Source organism: Gorilla gorilla, chromosome 6 (genome assembly GCF_029281585.2).
Source record: "Gorilla gorilla gorilla isolate KB3781 chromosome 6, NHGRI_mGorGor1-v2.1_pri, whole genome shotgun sequence".
NCBI classification, from domain to species: Eukaryota; Metazoa; Chordata; class Mammalia; order Primates; family Hominidae; genus Gorilla; species Gorilla gorilla.
Window position 1 is genome coordinate 144,705,795 of NC_073230.2, and position 13,005 is coordinate 144,718,799.

A 13,005-nucleotide genomic window follows, 5' to 3' on the forward strand; every position below is an offset into this window, starting at 1 on the left:
TCTATTTAGAAGGGGACAGCTTTTTCTAATTTACCTTGAAGTGCTGTATAGGCAGGGGGAAGCCCTGGTTCTAAATTTTCTTTATTGAGAATAGTGAGACACCAAAAATTTTATCACTGTTCCTCAAATGTTTTCTTTTTTTTAAAGATACCTATATCATGGCAATACTAATCCAGAATTGGCTTTTGAAAGTGCCAAGATCCTCTGTTGTATCTCTTGCAACTCTAATATTCAGATAAAGTTGGTTGGAGATTTCACACATGACCAGGTAACTGATTTTGTTGCTGTTGTTATTTTTTGGTGCATTTTGCATTTTGACTATATATGGAAGTTCTAGTGTCTATGGAGGAATCATATTCTTGGTTGTGGAAAAATTCATTAAGAGTAAGTATATTTGTATAGGATGGGTGAAAACCTACCCATGAACTTGGCTATGACTTATCTTTGAAGATAATGCTATTCACAGTGATACTGCATAATTATGGTATGTGGCACACTGCTACTCTGGGTACAAGACCACTGCTACTCTCAGCACGTTCAAAATGATTAGGTTTGCTGTTAACTTGTTTGTTTACTGCTCCCGACCTGTCAGTTGCCTGTGTTCTAAGTGAGCCCTCTGCAAGTTCTGAATATCTCGTTGTTGTAAGTTGTCTACTTCACTGGTTTTCTTGTGATCCACCTGTGTGTCACTTCATTTGATGACACTGTAGAGTGTTTTTAGGAGTTCCTCTTTTTATTCAAGTTATAATAGTTCTGTTCACTGAATACCTACAATTGCGGAATCTGCTTTTTTTTTTCTTTATGAACATTTCATCCCATTGTATCTTTATGTTGGAAATCACTGCTTTAGCTAGTTGAAGAATTTTTTTTTTCTTCTTTTGAGACAGGAACTCGCTCTGTCACCCAGGCTGGAGTGCAGTGGCACAATCTCAGCTCACTGCAGCCTCTGCCCCTGGGCTCAAGCGATCCTACAGGTGCATGCCACCACGCCCAGCTAGTTTTTTTGTATTATTGGGTTTTACCATGTTGCCCAGGCTGGTCTCGAATTCTAGAGCTCAAGCAGTGTGCCCATCTCGGCCTCCCAAAGTGCTAGGATTACAGGCCTGAGCCACCGTGCCTGGCCTCGTTGAAGGATTTTATTGTGTAGTCCTTCATAGAGTCCCTATTTTGAAATAAGGATTCTTCTGGCATGTTGTGTGGCACAGATCTTATTTTGTGTGTTATAGTCCCTCACATCTAGTACCTTTAGCATCCCTAGATACCACTATCTGTCAGTAGTAACTTCTAGATGTGATTACTTAGATGACTCCACTTATTTCCAAGTTCCCTTTGGAGTGGTGGTACCACCCAGCATGAGAACCACCATAAGAGGTGTAAGTCTCATCTGTGGCTTATGGATGAGGTTTATGAAACCATGTGATAATCAGGGGATGCTGAAGGTTTTTGATGTGCTGATTTTTGGGTTGATTTTGGTATAAATTGTTATTACTGATTTAACATCCTTCTAGATTATTAAAGGCAAAATCAGCTCAGAAATAGAAAATGGGTGATAAGTAATACATTTCTAAAGAGAGAAGATGAAAATCTTATTTTACATTTTAGTTAAGATCTCGTAACATTGACTATATAATGAAGAGGTCAGTAAACAGCAATTTCATGTGATTTTTTTTTTTTTTTTAAACTAGCTTGATGCTTTGGGAAGGAAAATTAGGAAGCAAGTTTTGAAATCAATGAGTTTATAAAACTTTTGTTTCTTTAATTATGTGTATAGAGAGCTAACTTACGGCAACTTAAGGAACTGAGTTTTCTATTAAAAATGTAACTAAAACGTAAATACCTAAGCAGATTTGCCTATTTTTCCTTATGGATGAATATTTATATACATCAATCATAGTTTTTCTAATATTTAGAAACCTGTAATAATTTGTCATTTTTTACCTTCATGTTACTTCAGAGTATAAGTCAGAAACTAATGGCTGGATTTGTGGAGTGTTTGGATTGTGAAGATGCAGAAGAATTTGTACGTCTGGAAGAGGGTATGCCTTAGATTAATGTGCATACACGCATTCTTTTACTTTTTATATATGCTTAATTTAAAGAAAACACTTGTAATTGTTAACTGTTTAATGATGGTGTAAGATAAATTGAGAATTTGCTAGAATACAGGTTGAGAATGCAAAATCCAAAATAAAATCTGAAACCTTTTGACCACCACCAACATGACTTTCAAAGGAAATGCTCATTGGTTCATTTTGGATTTTGGATTTTTGGATTAGGGATGCTCAACCTGTATAATGCAAATATTCTAAAATTCAAAAAAATCTGAAATCTGAAGCACTTCTAGTCCCACACATTTCAGATAAAGAGTACTCAACTTGTAAATTTATAAGGTTTTTAGGATTCCACTTTAAATAAATCTGAAATGAACGTGACAGATAATCAGGCAAACGATCTAAAGAAAACATGGAGTTGGAATACAAGTTTTGTATTTTTTATTTGACTTGTGTTAACTTTCCACTGTTTTGTAATTTTGTTTTGTGATTTCTGCATTAAGGATCAGAACTTGAAAAGAAATTAGTTGCAATTCATCATGAAACAAGAATCCACATCTTGAATCTTCTCATTACCTCTCTGGAATGCAATCCACCCAATCTTGCTCTCTACCTGTTGGGCTTTGAATTGAAAAAACCTGTCGGTACTACAAACCTACAAGATCCAGGTATAGCCTAAGACATAAAGGCGTTTCTTTCCTTCCGTATTTGTGTATCTCAGGGGTCACTGATTGCATTCTGGGCTCATGGGATAATTCATTGAAAGAAAAAGTATAAGAAAGGTAATGTGATGGATGGGTCAGTCTTTAGGGCTTAGAACAAGACTGGACAAACTGAGCTATAGAATAGAGAATCAGCCTTTATCAATTTTCTGTTATCAGTATTTGAAAGAGTGTTTACATTACAGTACAGCATATATTTAAAGAATTTAACTTTTGAAAAGGCAGTCTAAGATTTTAATGCAGCAATTCTAAAAGAAAAGTTGAATTTCTTTTTGGTTTCATGCAGGAGTGTTAGGTTGCCCTCGGACATGCCTTCACGCCATTCTAAACATCTTGGAGAAAGGAACGGAAGGGAGAACAGGCCCAGTGGCAGTGCGAGAATCTCCTCAACTGGCTGAGTTATGTTACCAGGTACACAGAAAACTGCGTTTTGTGGTACTGAATAGAAGAAACTTGACCAGGTGCATGAGTACGCCACAGATATGACAGTATAACAGCAGGACTTAGTTGAAATGAGTTCATTTAGCAATTTGACCTGTCTTTCATTTGTGGATAAAATCCGTAAAGCACAAACCCCAAGTTCTTATAGACCCAAATCTTACGTTAATCACTTGAAAAATAGAGGAAATTAGATTTTTGTGATGGATTTTTACCAGTAGTGTAGAAACTTTCCAACAGTGCTGTGTTTAAAGTAGCTCCTTCTGATGGGTCAGAAGACCTCTGGTTCCCATCTCTGCCCCATGACAGGTGAAGTCACCTTGGGCATGGCATGAAACGTCTCTGACTCTGAGTTTTTCAAGCTGTGAAATGGACTGTTGAGAGACTTCAATGAGAATGTAAGTGAAAGCACTTTTTTTTTTTAAGAAGGGGTCTCACTGTCACCCAGGCTGGAGTGCAGTAGTGTGATCACAGCTCATCGCAGCCTCAACCTTCCCTGGATCAACCTCAGCCTCCCAAGTAGCTGGGACTATATGTGTGTCCCACCATGCATGACTAATTTTTGTAGTTTTAGTAGAGATGGTGTTTTGCCACATTGCCCAGGCTGGGAAAGCACTTTTTTTTTTTTTTTTTTTGATATGGAGTCTCGCTCTGTTGCCCAGGCTGGAGTGCAGTGGCGTGATTGTGGCACACTGCAACCTCCGCCTCCCAGGCTCAAGAGATTCTCCTGCCTCAGCCTCCCAAGTAGCTGGGACTACAGGCGTGCCCACCATGCCCAGCTAATTTTTGTATTTTTAGTAGAGACAGGGTTTCATCATGTTGGCCAGGATGGTCTCAATCTCTTGACCTTGTGATCCACCTGCCTCGGCCTCCCAAAGTGCTGGGATTATAGGCATGAGCCACCGCGCCCGGCCAGAAAGCACTTTTTAATAACCAAATAAATTAAGAAGTCCTGTATACAACTATGTTAGGTGGTAGAATGTCAGATTAACATTTAAACTATAATGAGGGCTGGGCCTGGGCATGGTGGCTCACGCCCATAACCCCAGCACTTTGGGAGGCTGAGGTGATCTGGATCACTTGAGGCCAGGAGTTGGAGACCAGCCGGGGAAACATGGCAAAACCTTGTCTCTGCTGAAAATAGAAAAATTAGCTGGGCGTGGTGGCGCGTGCCTGTAATCCCAGCTACTTGGGAGGCTGGGGCATGAGAATTGCTTGAACCCAGGAGGTAGAGGTTGCAGTGAGCCAAGATCATGCCACTGCACTCCAGCTGGGTGGCAAAGTGAGACTCTGTCTCAAAAAAAAATAAAAATAAATACATAAGTAAACTATAATGATAATTTATAATTTCGCTTATTCACTTTTGTTTATTGTTTTATTCATTTTATAAGTGTTTTAAAAACTAGGCTTGGCCGGGCGCAGTGACTCACGCCTGTAATCCCAGCACTTTGGGAGGCTAAGGTGAGCAGATCACCTGAGGTTAGGAGTTAGAGACCAGCCTGGCCAACATGGTGGAACCCCATCTCTACTAAAAATACAAAAAAAATTAGCCGGGCCTGGTTGTGGACGCCTGTAATCCTAGCTCCTCAGGAGGCTGAGGCAGGAGAATTGCTTGTACCCGGGAGGCAGAGGTTGCAGTGAACCTAGATCGTGCCACTGTACTCCAGCCTGGGCAACAAGAGCAAAACTCCGTCTCAAAAAAAAAAAAAAAAAAAAAGAACTAGGCTTTATAAGCTGTGACTAATTTCTCAATTTAAGTGTTACCCTAAATTTACATTTTTAGGATAAGAAATGGTGGGTCATGAGGTCAGGAGATCAAGACCATCCTGGTGAACATGGTGAAACCCCATCTCTACTAAAAATACAAAAATTCATCCTGACTAATACAATGAAACCCATCTCTACTAAAAATACAAAAAATTAGCCGGGCATGGTGGCGGGCACCTGTGGTCCCAGCTACTCGGGAGGCTGAGGTAGGAGAATGGCGTGAACCTGGGAGGCGGAGCTTGCAGTGAGCCGAGATCGCGCCACTGCACTCCAGCCTAGGTGACAGAGCGAAACTCTGTCCCAGAAAAAAAAAAAAATACAAAAATTATTCGGGCGTGGTGGTGTGTGCCTGTAGTCCCAGCTACTTGGGAGGCTGAGGCAGGAGAATGGCGTGAACTTGGGAGGCAGAGCTTGCAGTGAGCCGAGATCGCACCGCTGCACTCCAGCCTGGGCAACAGAGCGAGACCCCATCTCAAAAAAAAAAAAAAAAGAAATGCATCACTAACCTCTTAGTGTTACTGGCATGGAGATTTTTCTTTGTTAATCTCCTGCTTTTCTTTTTGTAATTCTTTACTATCTTTTCTGTCCTCTGGCTGTCCAAACATCCCTTCACTGTAAGTACTATACCTAGGTTTTCCTGTAAATCAAAATTAATTCTTCCTTAATGGGGGAACAAATTTGATGTACATATTAGCACAGATTTACAGAATTTGATATATAAGTAGAAACAACTGATAAGCTTAACACTTAGGCTAATGGCAGGTGAAGTAAATGAATGAAGCCAGGGCCCAGTTAAGGGAGTGGGAGGAAAGGAGAATCTGGCAGACTGGAGAGCACGTGCCTTCCTACTCATCCCTGGCTTATTTTACCATGCCAGAGTGCAGGATTTGTTGGGCCAGATTGTCTGAATTTTTATTTTTATTTATTCATTTTTAAAAGAATTTGGAAATCTGAATTTTGGGGAAAGTTGTTCTAATTTTTTTTTTTTTTTTTTTTTTTTTTTTTATTGATCATTCTTGGGTGTTTCTCGCAGAGGGGGATTTGGTAGGGTTACAGGACAATAGTGGAGGGAAGGTCAGCAGATAAGCAAGTGAACAAAGTTCTCTGGTTTTCCTAGGCAGAGGACCCTGCGGCCTTCCGCAGTGTTTGTGTCCCTGGGTACTTGAGATTAGGGAGTGGTGATGGCTCTTAACGAGCATGCTGCCTTCAAGCATCTGTTTAACAAAGCACATCTTGCACCGCCCTTAATCCATTCAACCCTGAGTGGACACAGCACATGTTTCAGAGAGCACAGGGTTGGGGGTAGGGTCACAGATCAACAGGATCCCAAGGCAGAAGAATTTTTTCTTAGTACAGAACAAAATGAAAAGTCTCCCACGTCTACCTCTTTCTACACAGACACGGCAACCATCCGATTTCTCAATCTTTTCCCCACCTTTCCCCCCTTTCCATTCCACAAAACCGCCATTGTCATCATGACCCGTTCTCAATGAGCTGTTGGGTACACCTCCAAGCCGGGGTGGTGGCCGGGCAGAGGGGCTCCTCACTTCCCAGTAGGGGCGGCCAGGCAGAGGTGCCCCTCACCTCCCGGACGGGGCGTCTGGCCGGGCAGGGGGCTGACCCCCCCCACCTCCCTCCTGGTCGGGGCGGCTGGCCGGGCAGAGGGGCTCCTCACTTCCCAGTAGGGGCGGCCGGGCAGAGGCGCCCCTCACCTCCCGGATGGGGCGGCTGGCCAGGCGGGGGGCCGAACCCCCACCTCCCTCCCGGACAGGGCGGCAGGCTGGGCGGTGGGCTGACCCCCCCACCTCCCTCCCGGACGGGGCGGCTGGCTGGGCTGAGGGGCTCCTCACTTCCCAGTAGGGGCGGCCGGGCAGAGGCGCCCCTCACCTCCCGGACGGGGCGGCTGGCCGGGCGGGGGGCTGACCCCCCACCTCCCTCCCGGACGGGGCGGCTGGCCGGGCTGAGGGGCTCCTCACTTCCCAGTAGGGGCGGCCGGGCAGAGGCGCCCCTCACCTCCCGGACGGGGCGGCTGGCCGGGCGGGGGGCTGACCCCCCCACCTCCCTCCCGGACGGGGCGGCTGGCCGGGCGGGGGGCTCCTCACTTCCCAGTAGGGGCGGCCGGGCAGAGGCGCCCCTCACCTCCCGGACGGGGCGGCTGGCCGGGCGGGGGGTTGACCCCCCCACCTCCCTTCCGGACGGGGTGGCTGGCCGGGCGGGGGGCTGACCCCCCCACCTCCCTCCCGGACAGAGCGGCTGGCCGGGCAGAGGGGCTCCTCACTTCCCAGTAGGGGCGGCCGGGCAGAGGCGCCCCTCACCTCTCGTACCGGGTGGCCGGCCAGGCGGGGGGCCAAACCCCCACCTCCCTCCCGGACAGGGCGGCAGGCTGGGCGGTGGGCTAACCCCCCCACCTCCCTCCCGGACGGGGCGGCTGGCCGGGCAGGGGACTGACCCCCCCCACCTCCCTCCTGGACGGGTTGGCTGGCCGGGCGGGGGGCTGACCCCCCCACCTCCCTCCCGGACGGAGCGGCTGGCCGGGCAGAGGGGCTCCTCACTTCCCAGTAGGGGTGGCCGGGCAGAGGCGCCCCTCACCTCCCGGACAGGGTGGCTGGCCGGGCGGGGGGCTGATCCCTCCACCTCCCTCCCGGACGGGGTGGCTGGCCGGGTGGGGGGCTGACCCCCCCACCTCCCTCCCGGACGAGGTGGCTGCCGGGCGGAGACGCTCCTCACTTCCCAGACGGGGTGGCTGCTGGGCGGAGGGGCTCCTCACTTCTCGGGCGGGGCGGCTGCCGGGCGGAGGGGCTCCTCACTTCTCAGACGGGGCGGCCGGGCAGAGACACTCCTCACATCCTGGACTGGGCAGCAGGGCAGAGGTGCTCCCCACATCTCAGACGATGGGCGGCCGGGCAGAGAGGCTCATCACTTCCCAGATGTGATGGCGGCCGGGCAGAGACGCTCCTCACTTTCCAGACTGGGCAGCCAGGCAGAGGGGCTCCTCACATCCCGGACGATGGGCGGCCAGGCGGAGACGCTCCTCACTTCCCAGACGGGGCGGCAGCCGGGCAGAGGCTGCAATCTCGGCACTTTGGGAGGCCAAGGCAGGCGGCTGGGAGGTGGTTGTAGCGGGCCGAGATCACGCCACTGCACTCCAGCCTGGGCACCATTGAGCACTGAGTTAACCAGACTCTGTCTGCAATCCCGGCACCTCGGGAGGCCGAGGCTGGCAGATCACTCGCGGTTAGGAGCTGGAGACCAGCCCAGCCAACACAGCGAAACCCCGTCTCCACCAAAAAAATACGAAAACCAGTCAGGCGGGGCGGCGCGCGCCTGCAATCGCAGGCACTTGGCAGGCTGAGGCAGGAGAATCAGGCAGGGAGGTTGCAGTGAGCTGAGATGGCAGCAGTACCGTCCAGCTTCGGCTCGGCATCAGAGGGAGACCGTGGAAAGAGGGGAGAGGGGAGACGGGAGAGGGAGAGGGAGAGCAGTTGTTCTAATTTTTAGAACACTCTACTAGCCAAGGAAAACATGTCCATACCAGCAGTTTACCAGTTTATAACATACTCTCTGTTGTCGTTGTTACTGTTTTTTGAGATGGAGTCTCACTCTTTTGCCCAGGTGGAGTGCAGTGGTGCGATCTCAGCTCACCGTACCCTCCACCTCCCAGGTTCAAGCGATTCTCCTGCCTCAGCCTCCCAAGTAGCAGGGATTACAGGCATGTGCCATCACACCTGGCTAATTTTGTATTTTTAGTAGAGAGGGGGCTTCACCGTGTTGTCCAGGCTGGTCTCAAACTCCTGACCTTAGGTGATCCACCCGCCTTGGCCTCCCAAAGTGCTGAGATTACAGGCGTGAGCCACCGCGCCCGGCCGCAACATATGCTCTGTGACCTTGCTACTCAAATATGGCCCAGGGCCCAGTATCATCAGCATTATTTCCTAGGAGCTTATTAGTGCAGAATCTGAGGCCCCACTTTAGACCTGATGAGTCAGGATCTGCATTTTTACAGAAAGCATTGCTCCATTTATAACTAAATATACTCCCTATACCTATATGTTTGTACTTCACCCTGCTTCAGAAAAAAATTTAAACCTCTAAGTAAGAAGAGCTTGTTAGTTTAAATAAATCTGATTGTAGCAAAGGGAAATGGTCCTTACTGATACCTTCCTTGTCCTGCAACACAAGGGCTTCTGGGTGAAGAAGTTGAGGCCTGGTGCCTTTACCCTCTTTTCTTTAAGAACGGAGATTTCTTCTACCTGGTCCCTGGTCTTGGAAACCAGGAAGGATATAGGCCACATCTTAATAAAATGGCTTTCAGTGCTTTTTGAACTCACTTTTTGTGTCCTTCTCTTCTTTTTTTTTTTTTTTTTGGGTGGGGGACAGAGTCTTGCTCTGTCGCCTAGCCTGGAGTGCAGTGGTGTGGTCTTGGCTCACTGCAACCTCCATCTCCCAGGTTCAAGCAATTCTCGTGCCTCAGTCTCCCAAGTAGCTGGGATTACAGGCGTCCCTGGGCCACCACGCCTGGATAATTTTTGTATTTTTAGTGGAGATGGGGTTTCACCATGTTGGCCAGGGTGGTCTCAAACTCCTGACCTCAGGTGATCCGTCCATCTTGGCCTCCCAAAGTGCTGGGATTACATGCCTGGTGGCAGTTCTCTTCTAATAGTATTATTTCTTCCACTTGTTAGAGTATCTTCTTGTGTTTTCTTAACTCCCCCAGTAATACACCTAACTGATTTTGTTTTGAGAAGTTCAGTATTAGCTTAAGTTTTTGTTCATTTATAGAATATCAAAATAGTATCAAAACTGTTTGAAAGGTCAATGTACATCTGTAGCAGAGCTGCTTACTCTTTTCCTTGTCTTCTTTCTCTGTGTGTATATACATTGTTTATAGTTGTATTCAGTATACATGAAATTGTGTGTCTTTTTTACTCCTTCTCTCTGTATAAACTTTCTGTGCTGCAACAATGTAAATTACATTCAGGTTGTTTCCAGTTTTTTTTTTTACTCTGCTGTAGTGAACAAAAAAACAAAAATTAGCCAGGTGTTATGCCATGTGCCTGTTAATCGCTTGAACCTGGGAGGCGGCGGTTGTAAATAAATAAATTACCTTTAGTTGTTTTATATTTTCCTTAAGAATATATTTCCAGGCGGGCACTGTGGGTCACACCTGTAATCCCAGCACTTTGGGAGGCTGAGGCGGGTGGATCACGAGGTCAGGAGATCAAGACCATCCTGGCTAACACGGTGAAACCCTGTCTGTACTAAAAATACAAAAACAAAATATTAGCCGGGTATGGTGGTGGGCACCTGTAGTCCCAGCTACTCAGGAGGCTGAGGTGGGAGAATGGCGTGAACCCAGGACGTGGAGCTTGCAGTGAGCCGAGATCGCGCCACTGCACTCCAGCCTGGGCGACAGAACGAAACTCCATCTCAAAAAAAACAAAAGAAAAAAAAACAGAATATATTTCCAGACAAGGGTTTATAGTCAGTTCTCGTTATTCACAGTAGTTGTGTTTTATAAAGTCATTGTGAAAACTGAATTGGTGAATTCATTGCCCCTATGGAAAATACAGGCTAGGATTCCTGCAAGCATCTGGTTCCAACATTCTTGTCAACTGATGAATTCATAATCATGTTTGATGTGTGTTTCTGTTTAAAGACACCTTACTTAATGTAGTTGATTCATTAACATTAAACTCATAGCCAACAGCACTATAACTCAGCCTGAATGAAATTTATCTAATGTAGTATTTTATCTTAAAGGCATATCACAGCCTTTTTGCACTTAGGAACACAAGGCAGCATTTCAGCACTATGCTTGGGGGCTGTTTTAAACAGCAAAATCAACAAAAAGCACAAAAATGCGAAAACCGTGGCACTAAATAGACCATTTAAAGAACCCTTTTTATAGTATGATAGCTGGAACAGGAAAAGCATTGCTCCATTAGAGAGCATGAGAGTTCGGTGACTGCAGTTTGTAGCTGTTCTCCCGCGCATGAAGGACCATGGAAGCACTGCAAGTATTGATTTTGGGATTTTAAATAAATTTTAGCGTGTTAGGTGAATTTGCAAATATGGAATCTGTAAATAATGAGGATTGACTGTGTTGGGTCAAAGACTATCAAGAGTTTTGACTTTAGATTTTAATTCACAAGTAGTCATAACAATTATACTAGGTATTAATAGTGCTTAGAATAAACATGTCTTGAAGTGCCTGGTACATGAAAAGCATCTAATAAATGTTCATATTAGCCACGCATGGTGGCATGCAATTACTGTAGTCCCAGCTACTCAGAAGGCTGAGCTGGGAGGATCACTTGAGCCCAGGAGGTCGAGGCTGCAGTGAGCTATGATTGCACCACTGTACTCCAACCTGGGTGACAGAGTGAGACCCTGACTCAAAAAAAAAAAAAAATTTTGCTGATTTATAATATGATACCTACCTGTTATCATCTTGATTTTTTTTTAATTCCTGAAAACAGATGGACATTTTTTATTATGGGCTATTTTTATTTTTCTCATATAAAATGTCTTTTACCATATGGGCTACTTTTACCATTTGGGGTACTTAGATCTTTATGTTATTCATATCTGTAATGGAGATCTTTATATATATTAGAGCTAGCAACTTTTTCTTGTATTTAATATAAGAACTTTTTTCTCTTATCTATTCTTTTTTGTTAAATTTTTATTCAGTTTATTGTTATTTAGTTGAATTTATGGATCTTCTTTGTAATTTCTGCATTTGCTTTAGTTTTGGTAATTTTAATCTTCCTGAGGTTGAGATGTAACTCGTATGGTTCTCAGAAGTTATTTCCAAGTAATTTGCTACTAATAATTTTTTTTCTTTTCTTTTTTTTTTTTTTTTTTTGAGACAGGTTCTTGCCCTGTCACTAGGCTGGAGTGCAGTGTCATGATCTTGGCTCACTGCAACCTCCACCTCCAAGGTTTAAGTGATTAATCTGCCTCAGCCTTCCGAGTAGTTGGGATTACAGGCACACGCCACCATACCTGGCTAATTTTTGTATTTTTATAGAGACAGAGTTTCACCATGTTGAGCAGACTGGTCTCAAACTCCTGACCTCAAGTAATCTGCCCACCTCGGCCTCCCAAATTGTCGGGAGGTGAGCCACCGTGCCCGGCCTGCTACTAATAATTAAGCTAAAATACTAAAATGTACTATATGTGTATAGTAAAATTAACTATATGTGTATATATTAATAAGTATATTAATAATAGTTCTGTAATAATGTCACCAGCACTCCATTGTATTTCAGTGTATTTTCTTGAGCTAGGTTGCCAAGGACTGTTCATAACTCTGAGCTTATGTTTTGTGCATCTGTTTGTCCATTTTACTTGAGTTGTTGATGGGTCCTAGTTTTTTACTTAGTAGGTCTAAGTTCATATTTTGTTACCATAATATGTATAACACAGAAAGACTGATTTAGGGATTTTTCTTACTTTAATGCTTTAGGTCATATATCAGTTATGTGCATGCTCTGATACATCTGGTCCTACTATGAGGTACTTGAGAACCAGCCAGGATTTCTTATTTTCCCAGTTGCAGTATCTACCATTTTCTAACAAAGGTAGGCCATTATTTTCCTGTATTTATAAGAACACATTTATAATTCCATGTTAAGTGATTTTATTTATACAATATTTGGGGGAATTCTGTTCTCATTGTGATACTTTGGCTTCTTTGTTATTTTGGGTTCTTTTTGTAATTTCTGCTTAAAGAAGGCTGATATTTTAACTGCTAGCAAAAACTTATTTAAATATAGCCTATCAAGGATGGAATTTGATTCTCTTACAACAAATAAAATTTAAAGATTGTGTTGAAGGGATTAGAAAATTAATGGGAATTTAAAGTTTTTGAATGAAAATTGTTTTACAAAGATTTCTGATTTTCTCTTCCCAGGCTGTTTATGAGGAAAAAAAAAAAAATCCTGGTTTCCTTTTGTTTCTTGTGTTTGTATTGAAACCAGTTCAGATCTTGAAATGAAAAGTTGAAAACTAATTATGGTAGA

At 44.9% G+C, this 13,005-nt stretch overlaps 1 protein-coding gene across 2 annotated transcripts in view; it reads left to right on the forward strand.

Annotated features, from left to right (window-relative positions):
• Nucleotides 1-13,005, forward strand: part of NUP205 (nucleoporin 205) — a 91,767-nt gene that overhangs the window by 44,636 nt on the left and 34,126 nt on the right. For both annotated transcript variants that reach the window (XM_004046274.3, XM_055347188.1), the window contains exons 19-23: nucleotides 148-268; nucleotides 1,955-2,036; nucleotides 2,555-2,719; nucleotides 3,060-3,184; nucleotides 12,450-12,564. In XM_004046274.3, coding sequence (XP_004046322.1) covers nucleotides 148-268; nucleotides 1,955-2,036; nucleotides 2,555-2,719; nucleotides 3,060-3,184; nucleotides 12,450-12,564 — 608 coding nt within the window. The remainder of the gene's footprint in view (nucleotides 1-147; nucleotides 269-1,954; nucleotides 2,037-2,554; nucleotides 2,720-3,059; nucleotides 3,185-12,449; nucleotides 12,565-13,005) is intronic.